The sequence below is a fragment of the Protopterus annectens genome, chromosome 9.part0 (assembly GCF_019279795.1).
Source record: "Protopterus annectens isolate FY-2018-M chromosome 9.part0, PAN1.0, whole genome shotgun sequence".
Classification (NCBI taxonomy): Eukaryota; Metazoa; Chordata; order Ceratodontiformes; family Protopteridae; genus Protopterus; species Protopterus annectens.
Window position 1 is genome coordinate 684,500,349 of NC_056743.1, and position 16,224 is coordinate 684,516,572.

The window sequence follows — 16,224 nt, forward strand, 5'->3', positions numbered from 1 at the left end:
AGTATTCTAGAAAGGGATTTGCTGCAAGGGTACACAGTGGCAGTTTTAAATGGACCAGCATGGAAAGCATACAAGCAAACATCAGCAATGGAACCAGGCTACTTCATTTAAGCCACGTTTATTAGCTTGCTGTCTTTCTGAGACAGTTATGTTATGGCTGCCTGAGCACAGCCAAATTAAAGGCATTCCCTCAAAGTGGATTGACCTTTAATCTGGTTATATTTTTATGGTTTGTGCATGCCTCATCATAAAACATTTAATGTTTATGTAAAATAGTTTGACATGCACCATTTCAGACAATTTGTGTAGTGAAACTGCACTCACTAAAGCTGTGTTCAGTTAAATGAACCAGTTCCCTTAACTGCTTTAAAAAGTGTTAATTGCTAAGATTCTGCTGTGGAATTAAAGTGCCAGAATAATCAAAACCATTTTGGTCAGGACTGCTAATTTGATATTCTAGCAAGAGATTGGCAATAATTGTATATAAACATTTAAAGTTACATTCAGGCTGTTAGCTGGAACAGTACACTACAAAACCTATATATGTGGAGCTCTCCCCACAGAAACATCATTACTGCACCAAAGTGACGCTTTCAGTGATGTAGCACATAAAGCTACACCGTAAAAGAGCTGGCTTCTAACAGCTCACTTGCAGTATTAAATATACAAGGATTTGAAATATGTGAGCATCTCATCATTCAGAATTGCACTCCTGCAGTGTTGAGATTTCTAGGTTGTGGTTTTGTCCAAATCAACTGTGACCACTGTGTCATATAAAATTTATTGCGTATCCCATTTATTGAATAATCTATGTAATCTTTATTTGGTATTAAGATACGTAATATGATAAAGTGAACATGTTCAGCTACCTTCATTCCATGTTGCACTTTGCAGGTGATCTCATTTTCTTTAGACAATTTGCAATTAGATGAGGAGATGCTAGCTGTTGTTGAGGTACTTATTTAATGAGGTAAGGGGAATGAAATTTACTTCATTCCATGTGGTAAGGAGGGGGTAGGTATATGATTTTATTCAAACTTTGTTTCCTGCTTGATCATCAACATGACTTTATTCCTTTGCACAGGTATTACAGCTGTCTGAAGCTCACAAGAAAGAAATAGGTGTTCTGCACCAAGCAGCAGCAAACTTGAGGGAAGAACTGAAGAAAAACCAGGAGATACGACATGTGGAGGTGACCTCTCTGAAGGAGGCACTTCACTTAGCTAGTGCGGAGAAAGAGGGTCTTCAAGAGAAACTAAAGTAGGTGCATCCACATTTAAACTCAGTAAATATTGGACAAATTAATTATTTTTTCATTCATTGATTCTTCTTCAGGTGGCAGACACAAGGATTTGTTTTTTATTTCCTCTTATTCTTCCTTTCCAGTGTTTTTTTTTTGTTTAATTCTTTGGGTTACTCAGTAACTTGACTCACCAACAATTGTTTATCTTTAGAAACTAGCCTACTTAGGGGTGTGGCCAGTAGGTGTTCCAGTTAACAGCAGTTTTTTTCAGCTCTGCCACTTCAAAGATCTCTGACAGGATTTATTAATATGATGAATTACATTTTAGTATGATTATACCTCTTAAATTTTGTATTTTATATATAATATACATGTTATGATAAATGTGTTTTAACAAATAGGCTGTTAATGTGTTTTCACAACAGTAGTAATTTTATATGTTGGAAGGTATGTCTTTAAAGTTTTTGGCGGCAATAAGAACAATTATTCAATCATGTTAAAAATGGTAGAGTATATAATCAGGGATTTATGTTTAAGAAATTGTTCTGAAGAAGACTGTATATCACAGTTGAAAGCGCTAAACTTCTGTATTTTTATATCTGTATATCGTGGAATTTGTTATTAAATAATTTATTTTACAAACGACGAGTGATTCTTCACTGCCAGCCTCCAGAATCCTGTTACGTGGTTGGTGTTCTTTTTACTATATCAAGTCAATTTTTGGATGGCTGACTTAGAGGAATCACCTACTATTACACCGTCAAAGGATGAAATAGCTCTTATAAGAGCTGATCTAACATCCTTGCAAGGAGAGGTGCGTAGACTGTTGGAGTTAGTTACCGGGTTGGTAACTGTTAACGTTACAAAAGGAAAGCCGGTCCATTCAGTGGAAGGATCCATAACGGAGGATGTGGACGTATGTATTCCAGAGGAAGTGGGGATTATAGATCAACGTAACGAACGTTGTGCCGTTGCACTTGAATCATCGCCAGGACAGTTCGAATGCGATCTATTGCGGACACCAGACCGTGGTTTCCCGAAGGTATTTAGAGGTACCGATGGCGGTTTTAAGTCAAACCGCAATTTAGACACCATTGTGGACTTGACGGATAAACGGAAAGGGAATGGTACGGATGGATTAGATTTAACCAGTCACGGGGATGGCCATTTACCTGGAGAGCATCCATGTAACACTTTGGAACAGGACTTCACTTTTGATTTTAGTTTTAGCAGGGCCCGGCAAGAGAAAATATACAATAGAGCACGCCCGAAGGAGTATCCTGCAGTTAAAACGTATGGTAATGGAAAATCTAGGGCCATGCCGGCCTCTAAAGGTACTGTTATTCAGACTAGCACACATGAATTTTCAAGCCCATGTCGATCTAAAACTTTTTTGTATCAAAATAGGCATGATAAAGATTGTAAAACCAGCAGCAATAGTAATAAATGTGATACAGGGGGATGTACCGAAGAACAACTGATGGTACAATTTTTAGACGACAGTTTTGTTTTTTGTGAAGCAGATGCTGGATTTGTTACTAAAAAACATAATAATGTGGGTATGACATATAATTCTGTGAAGGATTCAATATATGATTTTGGTAAGAAACTTATAGCATACAAAAATACCAAATTGGATTGCAGCTATTTAGCTAAGTGTCTTAAATTAAAGATCGTACCCAAGGGTATGAGATTTTTCAAATTACCTTTGGGGATTGGATATGGAGCTGATACTATCAGGGACTTTAACGAACTGTTTGATAGTTTTGGCTATGCATTCATTAGAACAGTAATCAAATATTTGGATGGAAAACTTATTAAGTTGGCCAATGAACTGGAAAATTTAAATATTTTTATTACAAACCATAAAGAATATGATATGTGGAAGGAATTATATATGAAACAGTATACAGTAGCTGCAAACAAAATTCATAGTATAGTGGAAAGGAAAAACAGAAAAATTACGCGAGACTTGGAATTATATAAGAATAATCGGGCATATGTGTGGCCTGCATATAGGGACCATATGAATGACAATAATAACAATCAACCCAGGAGAAAACCTTCAAAAACAAACTATAGGGAGGAAAATTTTCAGGGGGGAAGATTCTTTCCAGCACGAAATACCAACAGGCAATGGTAAAAGATGCAACGCTAAGTGGCAGCGAACAGCTTTTTACATCATTTAATAGGGTAAAAAGGGTGTTAATTAATAGGCCTAAGCTGGATGACCCTATAGAAGTTGAAGGGTGCAATTTACAGTACGTGTATAAGATAGACAACAGTATACACAATAATACAGGAAGAGTTACTTATGAAAATAATACAGATAATGAACGACCTAAGATAATTGCATATGATGGGTTTAAAGTATATAATTATACAGATGTGGCTGTTAACTTCGAAATGGTTTCGCTTTTGAGTAAGGGCATGAAGTACATTCCAGTAACTGGTTTAAATTTAGTGGATAGTATCAAGGAGGTTAAGATGTTTTGTAGGAGACTTAATCTGGCTGCACAGTTTGATAACAACAAGACCAATGTGAAGGGACCTATTGGTATAGCTGGAACGGATCTTATTAAGAAAAGTACCTATATTCCTGATTATAATCCACATATATTGAATTTTGAGAAACAGGTATGCAATGATATATATTGGACATTTAAGAATTTAAGGAAGGTTAAAAACTCCTATAACGACAATCTTTCAACATCAGAAAGGGAAGCATTATCCAAACTCATGTGCAATAAGGACATTAGGATTATGAAGCCCGATAAGGGTGGTGGGGCAGTTATTTTTTATACCAACGAATATAACGATGTCTTACATAATCTTTTTTATGAGTCCGGAAATTATGAGAACATTTCTATCAACCAGATTAATATTGGGCACAAGAGAATAGATTTGGTTATAGAAGAATATTTGATTGATAATAGGATATGTAATGACACTTATTCATTCTTAAAGGTGGACCACCCAGTTCTGGCCAAAATGGTGGGAATACCAAAGATCCACAAATCATTGGAGAAACCCCCTTTCAGACCAATTGTATCTGGCTCCCATTCCAAAACCTTTAATATAGGTAAATTAATAGATAGATGGCTGAAAGATATTTATATATATATATATATATATATATATATATATATATATATATATATATCCATCCCCCACATTATGAAAGATTCCTGGAAATTTTTGGGTGACTTAACCAAGGATAAATGGCATTCTAATGTAACTTATCTTACCATAGACGTCCAGGATTTATTTTCCAGCATTCCTAAGGATGAAGGTTTGGAACTGTTTGCAGACAGTCTCAGGAAGCATTCAGGTTTTACATGGGATAAGATTAACCTAATATGTGATATGATGGGACTTGTGTTGGACCACAATTATATATCATTCCAGGGAGAATATTTTAAACAAACCAAGGGAGTGGCAATGGGAGCAGCTTGTGCTCCCATATTCGCAAACCTGGTCATGCTAGGTTGGGAGTCGGAACATGTATTTAATAGTGCATTCTATTCCAACATAACATACTATGCAAGATACCTGGATGATATTTTCATTTTGTGGAATGGTTCAGTGGAAAAACTTGAAGAATTTATGGTGTATATCAACAACACCACTGATTTCTTAAAATTTACTTATAGCTACAGTAAAACCGAAACAACATATTTGGACATATTATTAAGTCACAATGATGAGGGTTTTATCTCAAAGATATATAGGAAGCCCACTTTTTCGAACGACTACATACATTTCACCAGCAACCACCCCCCTCACGTCTTTAAAAATATTATAAAAGGGCAATGTATTCGTGCCACAAGGATGTCATCTGTAAAAGGCACTATGGAGGTAGAGCTTAGTTATATTAAAAATCTATTCTTAGATCGTGCCTATCCAGAGAATATGGTTAATGATGTAATAAGATATGTGGCAAGTGAATGGGGGCACAAATATTCACCATTGTTGGGTTGTTATAATATGGATATGAGGATAAAAAGACCGAATGACACCTATGGAAGAGTGTGTGTACCGACATACACACCCCTCACATATTTGGTTAAAGAAATCCTTGAGAAACACTGGGAAGTAATAGCTTCTATGGATAAAGATCAAATTTGGGGTAGATTTCCCAAATGTGTTTATAAAACAGCGCCCAATGTTAAACGACTACTGGAGAGAGCAAGTCATGGAAAGGGTAAGGAAGAGGTACAAAAAGGAACCACCAAATGTGGGAGATGTAAGCAGTGTAAGTATATTAATACAGCCAAATGTATCAGGTTGGGTGACATCAATCATACGCTAATACAATGTAGGACAGGCAACTGTGGTTCAAAAGGGGTAGTCTATATAGCTAACTGTACACAGTGTAATGCCCATTATATTGGTAAAACGGAAAGACAACTAAAAAAACGGGTGTATGAACATCTATATAGGATACAGAAATACGACACCAAAAATGCCTTATATAGACACATTTTGGATCATGGGAGTGAGCACAGTTTCCTATTTGCTATCATTGACCAGATTTCCATTACACCCCTGGGGAGGAATTGGAAAATGGAGTTGGCAGCAAGGGAGAGTAGATGGCAGATTTTGACAGATTCTACAAGAAAACCTGGACTTAATGATTTTATCAGCATTAAACCATTCTTAGCCCTTATGTAAAAAACTAGAGTAATGAGCCGCTTGAGTGTTATATGAACAGTAGTGGACCCTTGATTATCAGTGTTAGGTTAGTTTACTTCTTATTTTTAGAATTTATGCATGGTGTAATAGCAACTAGTTTTTATATATAATGTTTAGGACATGAGATACAGTTAGATTCTGGGGAATATTGATTCAGTAACTATTATTTTCTATGTGATGGCATACAAACACACAGTTTACAAGAGTCATATAACGTACCAGTTTAATATATATATTTTAGTACGTTTGATTCAGATGTGGCACACAACTGAAGACTGTAAAGCACATGGGATATATGTTTATTGAATGTTATGTTTTTATTGAATTATATTTTAGTATGATTATACCTCTTAAATTTTGTATTTTATATATAATATACATGTTATGATAAATGTGTTTTAACAAATAGGCTGTTAATGTGTTTTCACAACAGTAGTAATTTTATATGTTGGAAGGTATGTCTTTAAAGTTTTTGGCGGCAATAAGAACAATTATTCAATCATGTTAAAAATGGTAGAGTATATAATCAGGGATTTATGTTTAAGAAATTGTTCTGAAGAAGACTGTATATCACAGTTGAAAGCGCTAAACTTCTGTATTTTTATATCTGTATATCGTGGAATTTGTTATTAAATAATTTATTTTACAAACGACGAGTGATTCTTCACTGCCAGCCTCCAGAATCCTGTTACGTGGTTGGTGTTCTTTTTACTATATCAAGGATTTATTAATATAAACAATCCTAGCAGGATTTTGTACAGTATATGATACCTATAAGTGTCTCCTAGGATTGTAAGAAAAAAATTTATACATTTTTTTTAACTTTTCCTGTTAAACAGAAATTTGATAATTTCTTATCATCATCCTGACTAAAAGATGAGCTTCTCCAAGGCTAATTTTCAGGGTTCTGCACTTAAAAAGGAACTTCAGTCTCTACAAACAAATATCCAGGAGTTGTCACTGAAATTAGATAGAATGGATACAAAATTAGACCACTTTAAGGAGAAGTGTTCAAAGCAGATGGAACTGATACGTGAAGATTTACAACTACAGAAGTCACAGATTACCGGTATTGAACAGACACTGAATGACATAGAAGGAAGTTTACATGAAGGAGAGAATAATATTGAATTTTTATTGAAGCAGAATACGTCAGCATAAAATTGATGATCTGGAAAATAGGTCACACAGGAATAATATAAGAATTTTTGGGCTTCCATACAATATTGAAGGTAATAGCTTGGTGAATTTTTTTAACTTGGCTGCCTAAAGTTTTAGATCTTCCTGAGGCTTTATCTTATGGTATTGAAAGAGTGCATGGATACCTTGCTTCATCCTCCTCTAAAAATAACATTTCAGCTAAATCTGTAATAGTAAAATTCCTTTCTACCCAGGATAAAGAACTTGTCCTTAAGTCTGCATGATCTAAATCACCAATTAAAATAAACGACAATACCATTCGTTTTGACAATGATTATTCGGCTGCTATTTCAAAAAGGAAACATTTTTTGCCTTTGATCAGAGAACTTAAAAAAAACAAATAAGAGCTCATCTTTTGTTTCCTGCTAGACTGAAAGTATTTCTTGCTGAAGGATTTAACACTTTCGAAGCAAAACTTTTTCTTAGACAAAATTGAAGATATGGAATGGGCTAATTTGTCTCTGAAGAGAGTTGCAGAAAATAATGCCTGGACATCAACTGATAAAAAGAAGAAATTGAAAGATAACTGACCTTTTAATTAATCTTATTTTTTTCTCCTTTTATTTCTTTAGCTAGAAAAGAAGAACTTTTTAATTTATCTTGGTAACTTCTGCTTTTGGAACCGAGAAAGTGATCTATGGGTGCTTTTAATAGCTTTTTTTTTGTACAAAATCAGTGCGATGTGGTGTCATACAAAAAGGTAAAAAGGAGTGTTTTTTTGTAGGTTAACTTTTTTTTTTTTTTGGCTTATTTTGACTGTCTTATTAACATTGTTGTTTCTGTTATACTTGTTTGCAAGTCTCATGATTTAATGAGATTAATCCGATATTCTGTTTCAGCTTTTTGTTTATTCAGTTTACCATTGCAGTCTCAAGCTCATTACATCTCCGTGATATAATTAACACAATTTGTTTCCCGCTAGAATGTCATTTTTTTCTACTTTTGGTTTGTGAAGAGTTAAGTCACGAGCCATATAGAGCATTGAAATGTCTTGTACAGAACTTGTGTGTGTATGGAACAAACAAGAAGTGCATCTCAAACTTTGACCTAACTACAAGCAACTTGGAAGGAATATTGAAATGAAGATAAAGCAATGTCATTCTATAACACAGAAGGAAACTTTAAATTACTTTTTTTATGTATGTATACCTCCTTTTATTTTATTTTGCTGTTGCGTCTAACTTACTTTTAGTGGAGGTTCATTATGTTAAATCTTCTTGTTAACTGAAGGTCTGTAGCGTAGTGACTGTATAGATTAAGGAAGGGTTAGTTGTTCTTACAAATATGTGATATTCAAATGTTACTTGTGACTTGCAGTTTTGTGGGGGGGTTTTGGTAGGTCAAGGTAAATTTCAGTCAGAGAATGGTGTTACTACATGCAGGTGTTATTTTTTTCTTGTTCTTTGGAAGATGCACATTGATATGAAACCTGTTGGTCTATTGCCTTTCTGCATGAACTAGAGTGATGTTTGCAAACTGAGTCTGATCTGCAGGTTCTGTCATCGTTGTTTTGATTTACTTTAGATTTCATGAGCGGGCACGTTGAGAGGTATGAAACACTAGACATTACTCCATGTTATCTAGTTTTCACCATTCCCAAAAGAAAAGAGGAGTAGCTATTCTATGGAATAACGCCTTACTCATTACTAGAATTACTGATACATATAAAGACAACAAGGGTATGTTTTGTTCTGTTACAGTACAACTTAACAGGAAGATACTTACTGTGATATCTACTGGATTCTAGAAATCGGGGCTAACACTGTGAAACAACATTTAAATCAGATTGTACTAGTATCTAAAGGAAACATTATTCTGGTGGGGGATTTTAATTGTATTTTAACAGATGAGGATTCTAATGCTTCTAGGAAAAGGAGAATTTTATCTTCAGCCACACATTTGAAAGATTTCACTAATGCATATCATAGTAGACATATTAATGACTATTCCGATCCAGAATCTCTTTTTCACACAGGCATGTCACACATTCCAGAATCGATAGACTATATGTTTCATATGAGTTGATTAATAGTTTGAGTAAGGTTAAAGTAATTTCATGTCCCCTCTCAGACTATAATGCTATATCCTTTGAGGTACTAATCAGTACAAATTATTATGTACAAATAAATAGAATCACTGCCTACATAACCAAACTAAAAGATTTTAAAGACTTTCTTACTTCAGAAATCCAAAGTTTCATTAAGTTTAGCAGTACCTTTGATACTTCTGAGATATACATATGGGATGTGCTAAAAGCCTACTTATATGAGAGAATTACTAGTTGGTATGTCAAGAAAAAAAGCACTCGGACAAAGAATTAATTGAGATACAAAAGAAACTTGACAATTTAAAATTACTCAACCAAATGTATAAAAAAAAAATAAAAAAGAAGTAAAGAAAAAAATTTGATCAGGGGACAAGGACTTAGAACATCGAGACTTAATAGGCTAGAGGAATGCTTTGACAAGGAAATGAATGATCTGAATAAAAAACTTTTGCATAGAGGGTATACACAAGAGGAAATTTCAGCCAATTTACAAGATATTTCAGCTTTACGTAAAAACATAGCAGCCCCATATTTTGGACCAGTAGTAAACAAAAATCTGCATGTAGAAATAAAAAACCCACTATAACTGAAGTTCCGATGTATTATTTCATTCCAAAGACATGCATCTGGAGCATTTCTCCCCGGGCCTCCGCTGAAAACAGGTTCTGTGGAACCTAGTCGAACATTCCCGGTCAACAAATGTTAAATAAAAAAATAAAAAATAAATAAAAATTATACATCGGACAATAGTAAGCTTATAGAAATATTTAATAAGAACTGGGCAATTCTACAGGTGGATCCTAAAATTAAAAAGTTAGTGGGCGAAAGACCTTATTTCCTGTATAAAAATAGAAAAAATTTAAAAAGACTTCTATGTTATCAGCAAAATAGAAATGATAAAGAAGAATGGTCCACTACTCCATGTGGTGATTGTAACTTCTGCGAATATATTGATACATCTACAACTTCCACCCTGACTCACAGAAGGAATTTACTAGGAAGGCTAAAGCAACATGTAGAATGTGCAATTTAGTGTAGATAGCTGAGTGCCAAATTTGTCATTCCTTTTATTTAGGGAAGACAAATCGACAGTTTAAAGATAGAATAAGAGAACATACTTATCACATTAAAAAAGGCTCTGAACATAATGCACTAGCTGAACACGTTGCACGTTCAGGAGATACACATGCATTTACAAAAACACACAATCCAATTAACCCAAGACAGGGTCAAACTGATAAAAACAAAATGTGAACGACCACTGCACCACCAAACACCGAAGCTCGGAAAACTGGTTTAAATAAATTTATTATCACAAGACTTAGCGCTTTCACCATTCAACATGGCATCATCAGAGTCATCTGAAACACAAACTAACTAAACATACATACATATTACATACATTTACATTTAGAGCATTAGAGGTTATTTCTACTAGCATGCGACAAGGAGGTATTAAGAATCATACAGAATATAGAGAAAATAACTGGATAATTACACTAAGGGCTGACAGAGGTAGTGGCCTAAATGAACGTGCCACAATAAAACTGCTACTAAATAAGCATAGAAACATTAAGTGAATATATGCCTAGCTGTTACTACTTAGTAATCTGAGGAAAACAATTGACTACTTTGAATAATAACTTGCAAGTATCTGTTATTTTGTATAAAATAAAATACTTCATATAGAGATATTGCTTTGTATTTATGTATTAATGTTTTAAAGGAACCCTATATATAATTATTTATGTGTGTATATATATATATATATATATATATATATATATATATATATATATATATATATATATATATAATGTCTATGAGTTTAACTCATTTATAAAATTAATGGGTTTATTTGCATATATCTGCCATGAAGAGTTCAAGATAGATATGACAAATGACTCTCACTGAAATAATTCTCATCAAAAAATTTTCCATATATAGATGTCTATATTGGTCACTGATTTATTAATTCCTTTTCATATTCATCATTATTTATTTATATTTTTTATAATGTCTATGAAGTCTGAGACATCATTTGTATGTTTTTAGAAGTCTGACACAGTATATATGTGCATAAAACGTATGAATATATATATACTTTTATTATTATTATTATTATTATTATTATGTGTGTGTATTTTTGGTATTATATATGTATTTTTATACATATATTTTAGAAAATAAGGAAAGCATTTGCTTATAGTGATACAACTTTAAGACCTAATTGTAGTGATGATTGTGATTGGTTGAAAACTATTTGAATTTTTATATATAAATGAAATTCATTAGTGTTAAACTGTTCTTTGATCTGAAGAAGCTTTTTAGCAAAAGCGCTCATCTGTTCAAAATAAATTTTATTGGTTTTATATCAATGAGAGACTGCCTGGTTGCTTCGTTTCAGTACTTCGTTTTTTTTTATGCTGTTTATTTTTATCTGGGGAACGAAGCATTTACTGAGTTGGTTAGCAGCTTGTTTTAACTTTCTTTTTAAAAAAAGAAGTAGAAATGAATTTGTTAAACAGTAAATATTTAGGAGTTTTAAATCACAAGACTATGATTAACTTAGAGAGGTTTAAATTCATAAATGTCTCTGTTATCCCCAAGTCATTAAATAATTTAGCTAATAAGATGAAAAGGCTTAGTAAACTTAACCATATCAAAGAGATGTACCCCCCCCCCCAAAAAAAAAAAGAAAATGTTACAGATCTAGCAGATATATTGGTGGAATTCAGAGAATATTTTAATAAAATTAATCAGAAACCAAGTACAGTAGACTCTAAGGAAGTAGTTAGATCATTTGTTAAAAAATATACCAAAAATAAATTATCAAAATTACAAGTCAAATCTTTAGACAAACCAATTTCAATGGCTGAAATTCAGAATCAAATTAATATTTTAAAACAAAATAAAGCTCCAGGCAATGACAGAATTATTCCTGAAATTTATAAAATAATGCCCAAAGAAGCTCTAAGTTTATTACACAAAGTTTTTTCTATGTGCCAAGACCTGGCCAATATTCCGACTTCTTGGAAATATACTCTCATTTCACCTATACTAAAGGCTAATAAGGGCCCTACTAAATGTTCATCATACAGACCAATCTCTCTTTTAAATGTTGATTACAAAATGTTTGTCTATTTATGCTGATAGGTTAAAAAAATTTCTCCCAGGTTTGGTTAATGAAGACCAAACAGGTTTTATTTTAAACAGGAATACAAATGACAATGTTAAGAGAGTATTAACCATAAATTATTCTGATAAGATCTTAAAGGAGAATTTAACTCTAATAAGCTTGGATGTAAACTGTGCTTTTAATTCTGTTAACTGAGATTATCTTTTTTTTATTTTGGAATAATTAAATTTCTGTAATAACTTTATACAACTTATCACTCACCTTTATAGACGATGTCAAGCTTGTATCAAAATAGGTACTTACACTTCCCAGAACATACAAATACTCAAAGGGACTAAGCAGGGTTGTCCATTGTCTCCTTTACTTTTTACTCTTGTAATGGAGCCATTAGCTAATTTCATGAGGACGAATCCAGATATTGAGAGCTTTAAATTAAGTCATGATTTGATCTCTAAAATCTAGTTGTTCACAGATGACATTCTTCTTACTACTAAAGGAAATAATGCTTCCCTCTCTGCTGTTTTTGAGATAATGGAAATTTACCAAAATAAATTAGGTTTATTCTTTAATGATACTAAAACAAGAGTGTTTCCTATTTACTCTAATATTAATAGCCTAAATATTTAGTACAAACAGACAAATTAACATATTTGAGAAATGTCTTATCTAAAAACATCAAAGATGTAATAGCTAACTATAGCAATAGTTTATACACTATAAAGAATCTTATAAATAAATGGAATAAGCTTTCTTTTACAATGGAAGAGAGGCTTTCTGTTATTAAAATGATAATATTACCAAACATACTATATATTATACAGTCATTATCCTTACCACCCTCTAAAGCATATATAAAATAATTCATTTCGGTGATTTTAAAGTTTCTGTGGTTCCCAAATAAACCTAGAGTAGCACTGGCTCATCATTTGAGAGATTAGTTTAGCAGTGGAATTGGTTTGCCAGATCTGGAACTATATTCAATCTCCTGTGTGATTAAAACTGTTTCTCTATTAGTAGATGAACATTATACAGCCAAATGGAAGAGATTCCAGAAATTCTTTGTGTTAATACCTCTAACCAAGGGCGCCCGCAGGCAGGTGCAAGGGTCGGCTGGCCGAGAAATTAATTTTATTTTAATTTTAAAAAAAAGTTTTTTTTTTTCTAAGAAAGGGCATTCCTGTTTACGAACGCCTTTTGCATCCCGTTTTAGGCGCAGGAACCATAGGGCGAGGTGGAGGGAAGCACCCTCCCACTTTTACAGCTGCAAGACCTGACTTATGCATGTGCCGCATGCTACGTAATTTAAATCACAAAAGTGCGAGGAAAAAAAATAATCGCATCAGTTCCTGTTAGTGGTAGTCACACTAAGTCAACTCCCACGGGTCGGTAAGCTCCATTTCATTTAATTTCCATATGCAATTACAGACTGAGCTGTGCTCCGTTTCATTTCCCTATGCAGAGCTGTGCTTCGTTTCATTTAAGGGGTGTAAGCTTTCATTTCATTTCTAAATGCAGACGTTTCTTATGCAGAGCTGCCCTGTGCTCCGTTTCATTTAAGCAGGCTCTTTAATTTAATTATCAACAGTTAGTTTCTGAATTTTAAATAACACAGCCGTCTGTACTGAGAATTTATTACACAGTAGAAAGGGAAGTACTTAAGTCTATTATATTGGCTACTACTATACTTTGTGGTCAGAATGATATGTGTTTATATATAATGAACACCTCTATGAAGATCATCTTGAGTGGATCCTGCTTTTTTCATAGCACATCAAGGCTGTGTGTTTTAACTGGCACATGCTGTCTAGTGAAGTGTTGCAGGTGCATCTTAAAAAGTCATCACAAAATCTAGATTTTTGCCAAAACAAGTTTATTACATATATTTACAAGTTTCCTTGAGGAATCAAAGGGCCAGATTACAGGAGACTAGAAGTGCTGTGCAGATTAGAAATCAAGAAGCAACAGCTTCCATTGTGTCAATACAAAATATATGGTGTGAATCTAGATTCAAAAGGCGTTAATGGAATTAATGTTAACTGCAAACACAGCCTAATAAACTGTGACTCCATTACAAGTAAGATAGACTCATACCTCAATTGATTTGCTCCTGAAAGTACCATTCCTGCCTGAAGCCAAATTTATGTATGAATTAGGGGTAATGTCATGGCCATTTGTTCATAATGGGGTAAGCAATCTTCAATAGTCCTCCATCCTGGATATGCATATATTGAGATTTCTGAACATCCTTGTAAAGTAATGGAAAAAAATATCTGCTTAGCAAAATCCTCTATCTTCTAAGGTTTCTGAATATTAGGAAACATTAGCATTTAACCAGTGGTAACTGACGTGGTTGTTAACCAACAAGAGACACAGCATCTGTTAGCCTGGAGTGAGATGTGCAACTCACCAGGGTGTGTTAAATCTGATGGGCCTTGCCACTCTTCACTTGTGAGGATAAATATTTAAAAGGAAGGATTTTATCACCCTTATTGCAATTTTTATACCTCTTCAAAAAAATTTGAAAAACACACTCACAAAAAATATAAACAGTCTCCTTGTGGAAGAAACAAAGTAAGTTACTGTTATTGCGTACATGCTCTTATCACATGCAGGTTTCCTGCATTTTAGATTAGTGAAGTTACTGATATTTAAAGATGCTGCCATAAATTTTAGAACAGCAGCTACATGCTTCATTTAAAGGCAGCATTAGTGACAACAATTAATATTTTCTTCTATTATGCAAGAAACCTGCTCTCCTGATTAATACACATGAAGGCAGTGAATGGCTATGACAATCACAATACTGAAATTAACGCTGCTCCATTAGAAGATATTTGCTTTTTTTCACTGAATGGTCCCTTCTGACAAATAACCCAACCATTAGATTTCAGCTGAGAAAACTTTTCTACTTTGAATGCCAGATAGTGCTGTCATGACATAATTAATGTACTGTTATTAACTTCTGCTATAATAATCTCATATTTCATGATACCTGGACATTCAGTGATATATTTATGTCCTTTTACATGCTTAGCAGCTACAGATTAATCAAAAAGTTATGTGTAAGGCAGTATTAAGAAACGAGTAGCACATCCAGTGCTGCAATTACCAGCCCAAACTAAGTGAAAGAATTGCTTGTTAAGCACCTTTATGGCAACATATAAGTGTTTAACAAAATATCTTTAGTGCCCCTCCATTGATGTTGAGTTCTAGTTCATGTTAGGAAATGCAGCAGAAAGCACAAGTAGCTTTAAGAACTGATAAATATTTAATTCGCACCTTGAATGAAATGTTTAAAGGGTTTATAGCTTTTAAAGCTGTTTGCAGTGTGCACTATTATTCTGTGGTGATGTTACAGCTTTCAAAGCAGAAAAATGCTTAGCGCTCTAACTATTGCAGTACTAGGCAGAAGGTAAAGTGCTATGTGCAACAAATGACTGGGTGTCTGATCATAACTCAGCTTAGGTTTTTTGTCACGCATGTCAAGATTCAACTCTTGAGCTTTGCTGTTGTGAATTTCTTCACGTTCATGAATCAAACACAATAAGCAGGTTGACAAAGACACAGGCATAATCCTCTGTTATTTTTTTTAATAATGCTTTGGATTCCTAGAAAATAATTACGAGAATGACCTAAGCTCAAACTGGTACAAATATTGCAACAAAAATGTAAGCACACACACAAATACATAAATAAATTAAAAAAAAAACAACAAAGAGCTAACGCAATACAAACAGATTAAACACAACTTGGTAAAATGCAGGAGAAAATAATGTATGAAACTCTGCTATGTCAGCTACTGTTACTTGATTTTGTAGTTTGCAAACACTACATTCTCCTGATTTTTCGGTTACATCTCTATCAATTTTACTTTAATATTCTAAGAATTAATTGTTGAAC

At 33.6% G+C, this 16,224-nt stretch overlaps 1 protein-coding gene across 2 annotated transcripts in view; it reads left to right on the forward strand.

The window, feature by feature from the left end:
* CCHCR1 (coiled-coil alpha-helical rod protein 1) overlaps positions 1-16,224 on the forward strand; it is a 673,784-nt gene that overhangs the window by 115,778 nt on the left and 541,782 nt on the right. For both annotated transcript variants that reach the window (XM_044083293.1, XM_044083292.1), the window contains exon 4: positions 1,085-1,260. In XM_044083293.1, coding sequence (XP_043939228.1) covers positions 1,085-1,260 — 176 coding nt within the window. The remainder of the gene's footprint in view (positions 1-1,084; positions 1,261-16,224) is intronic.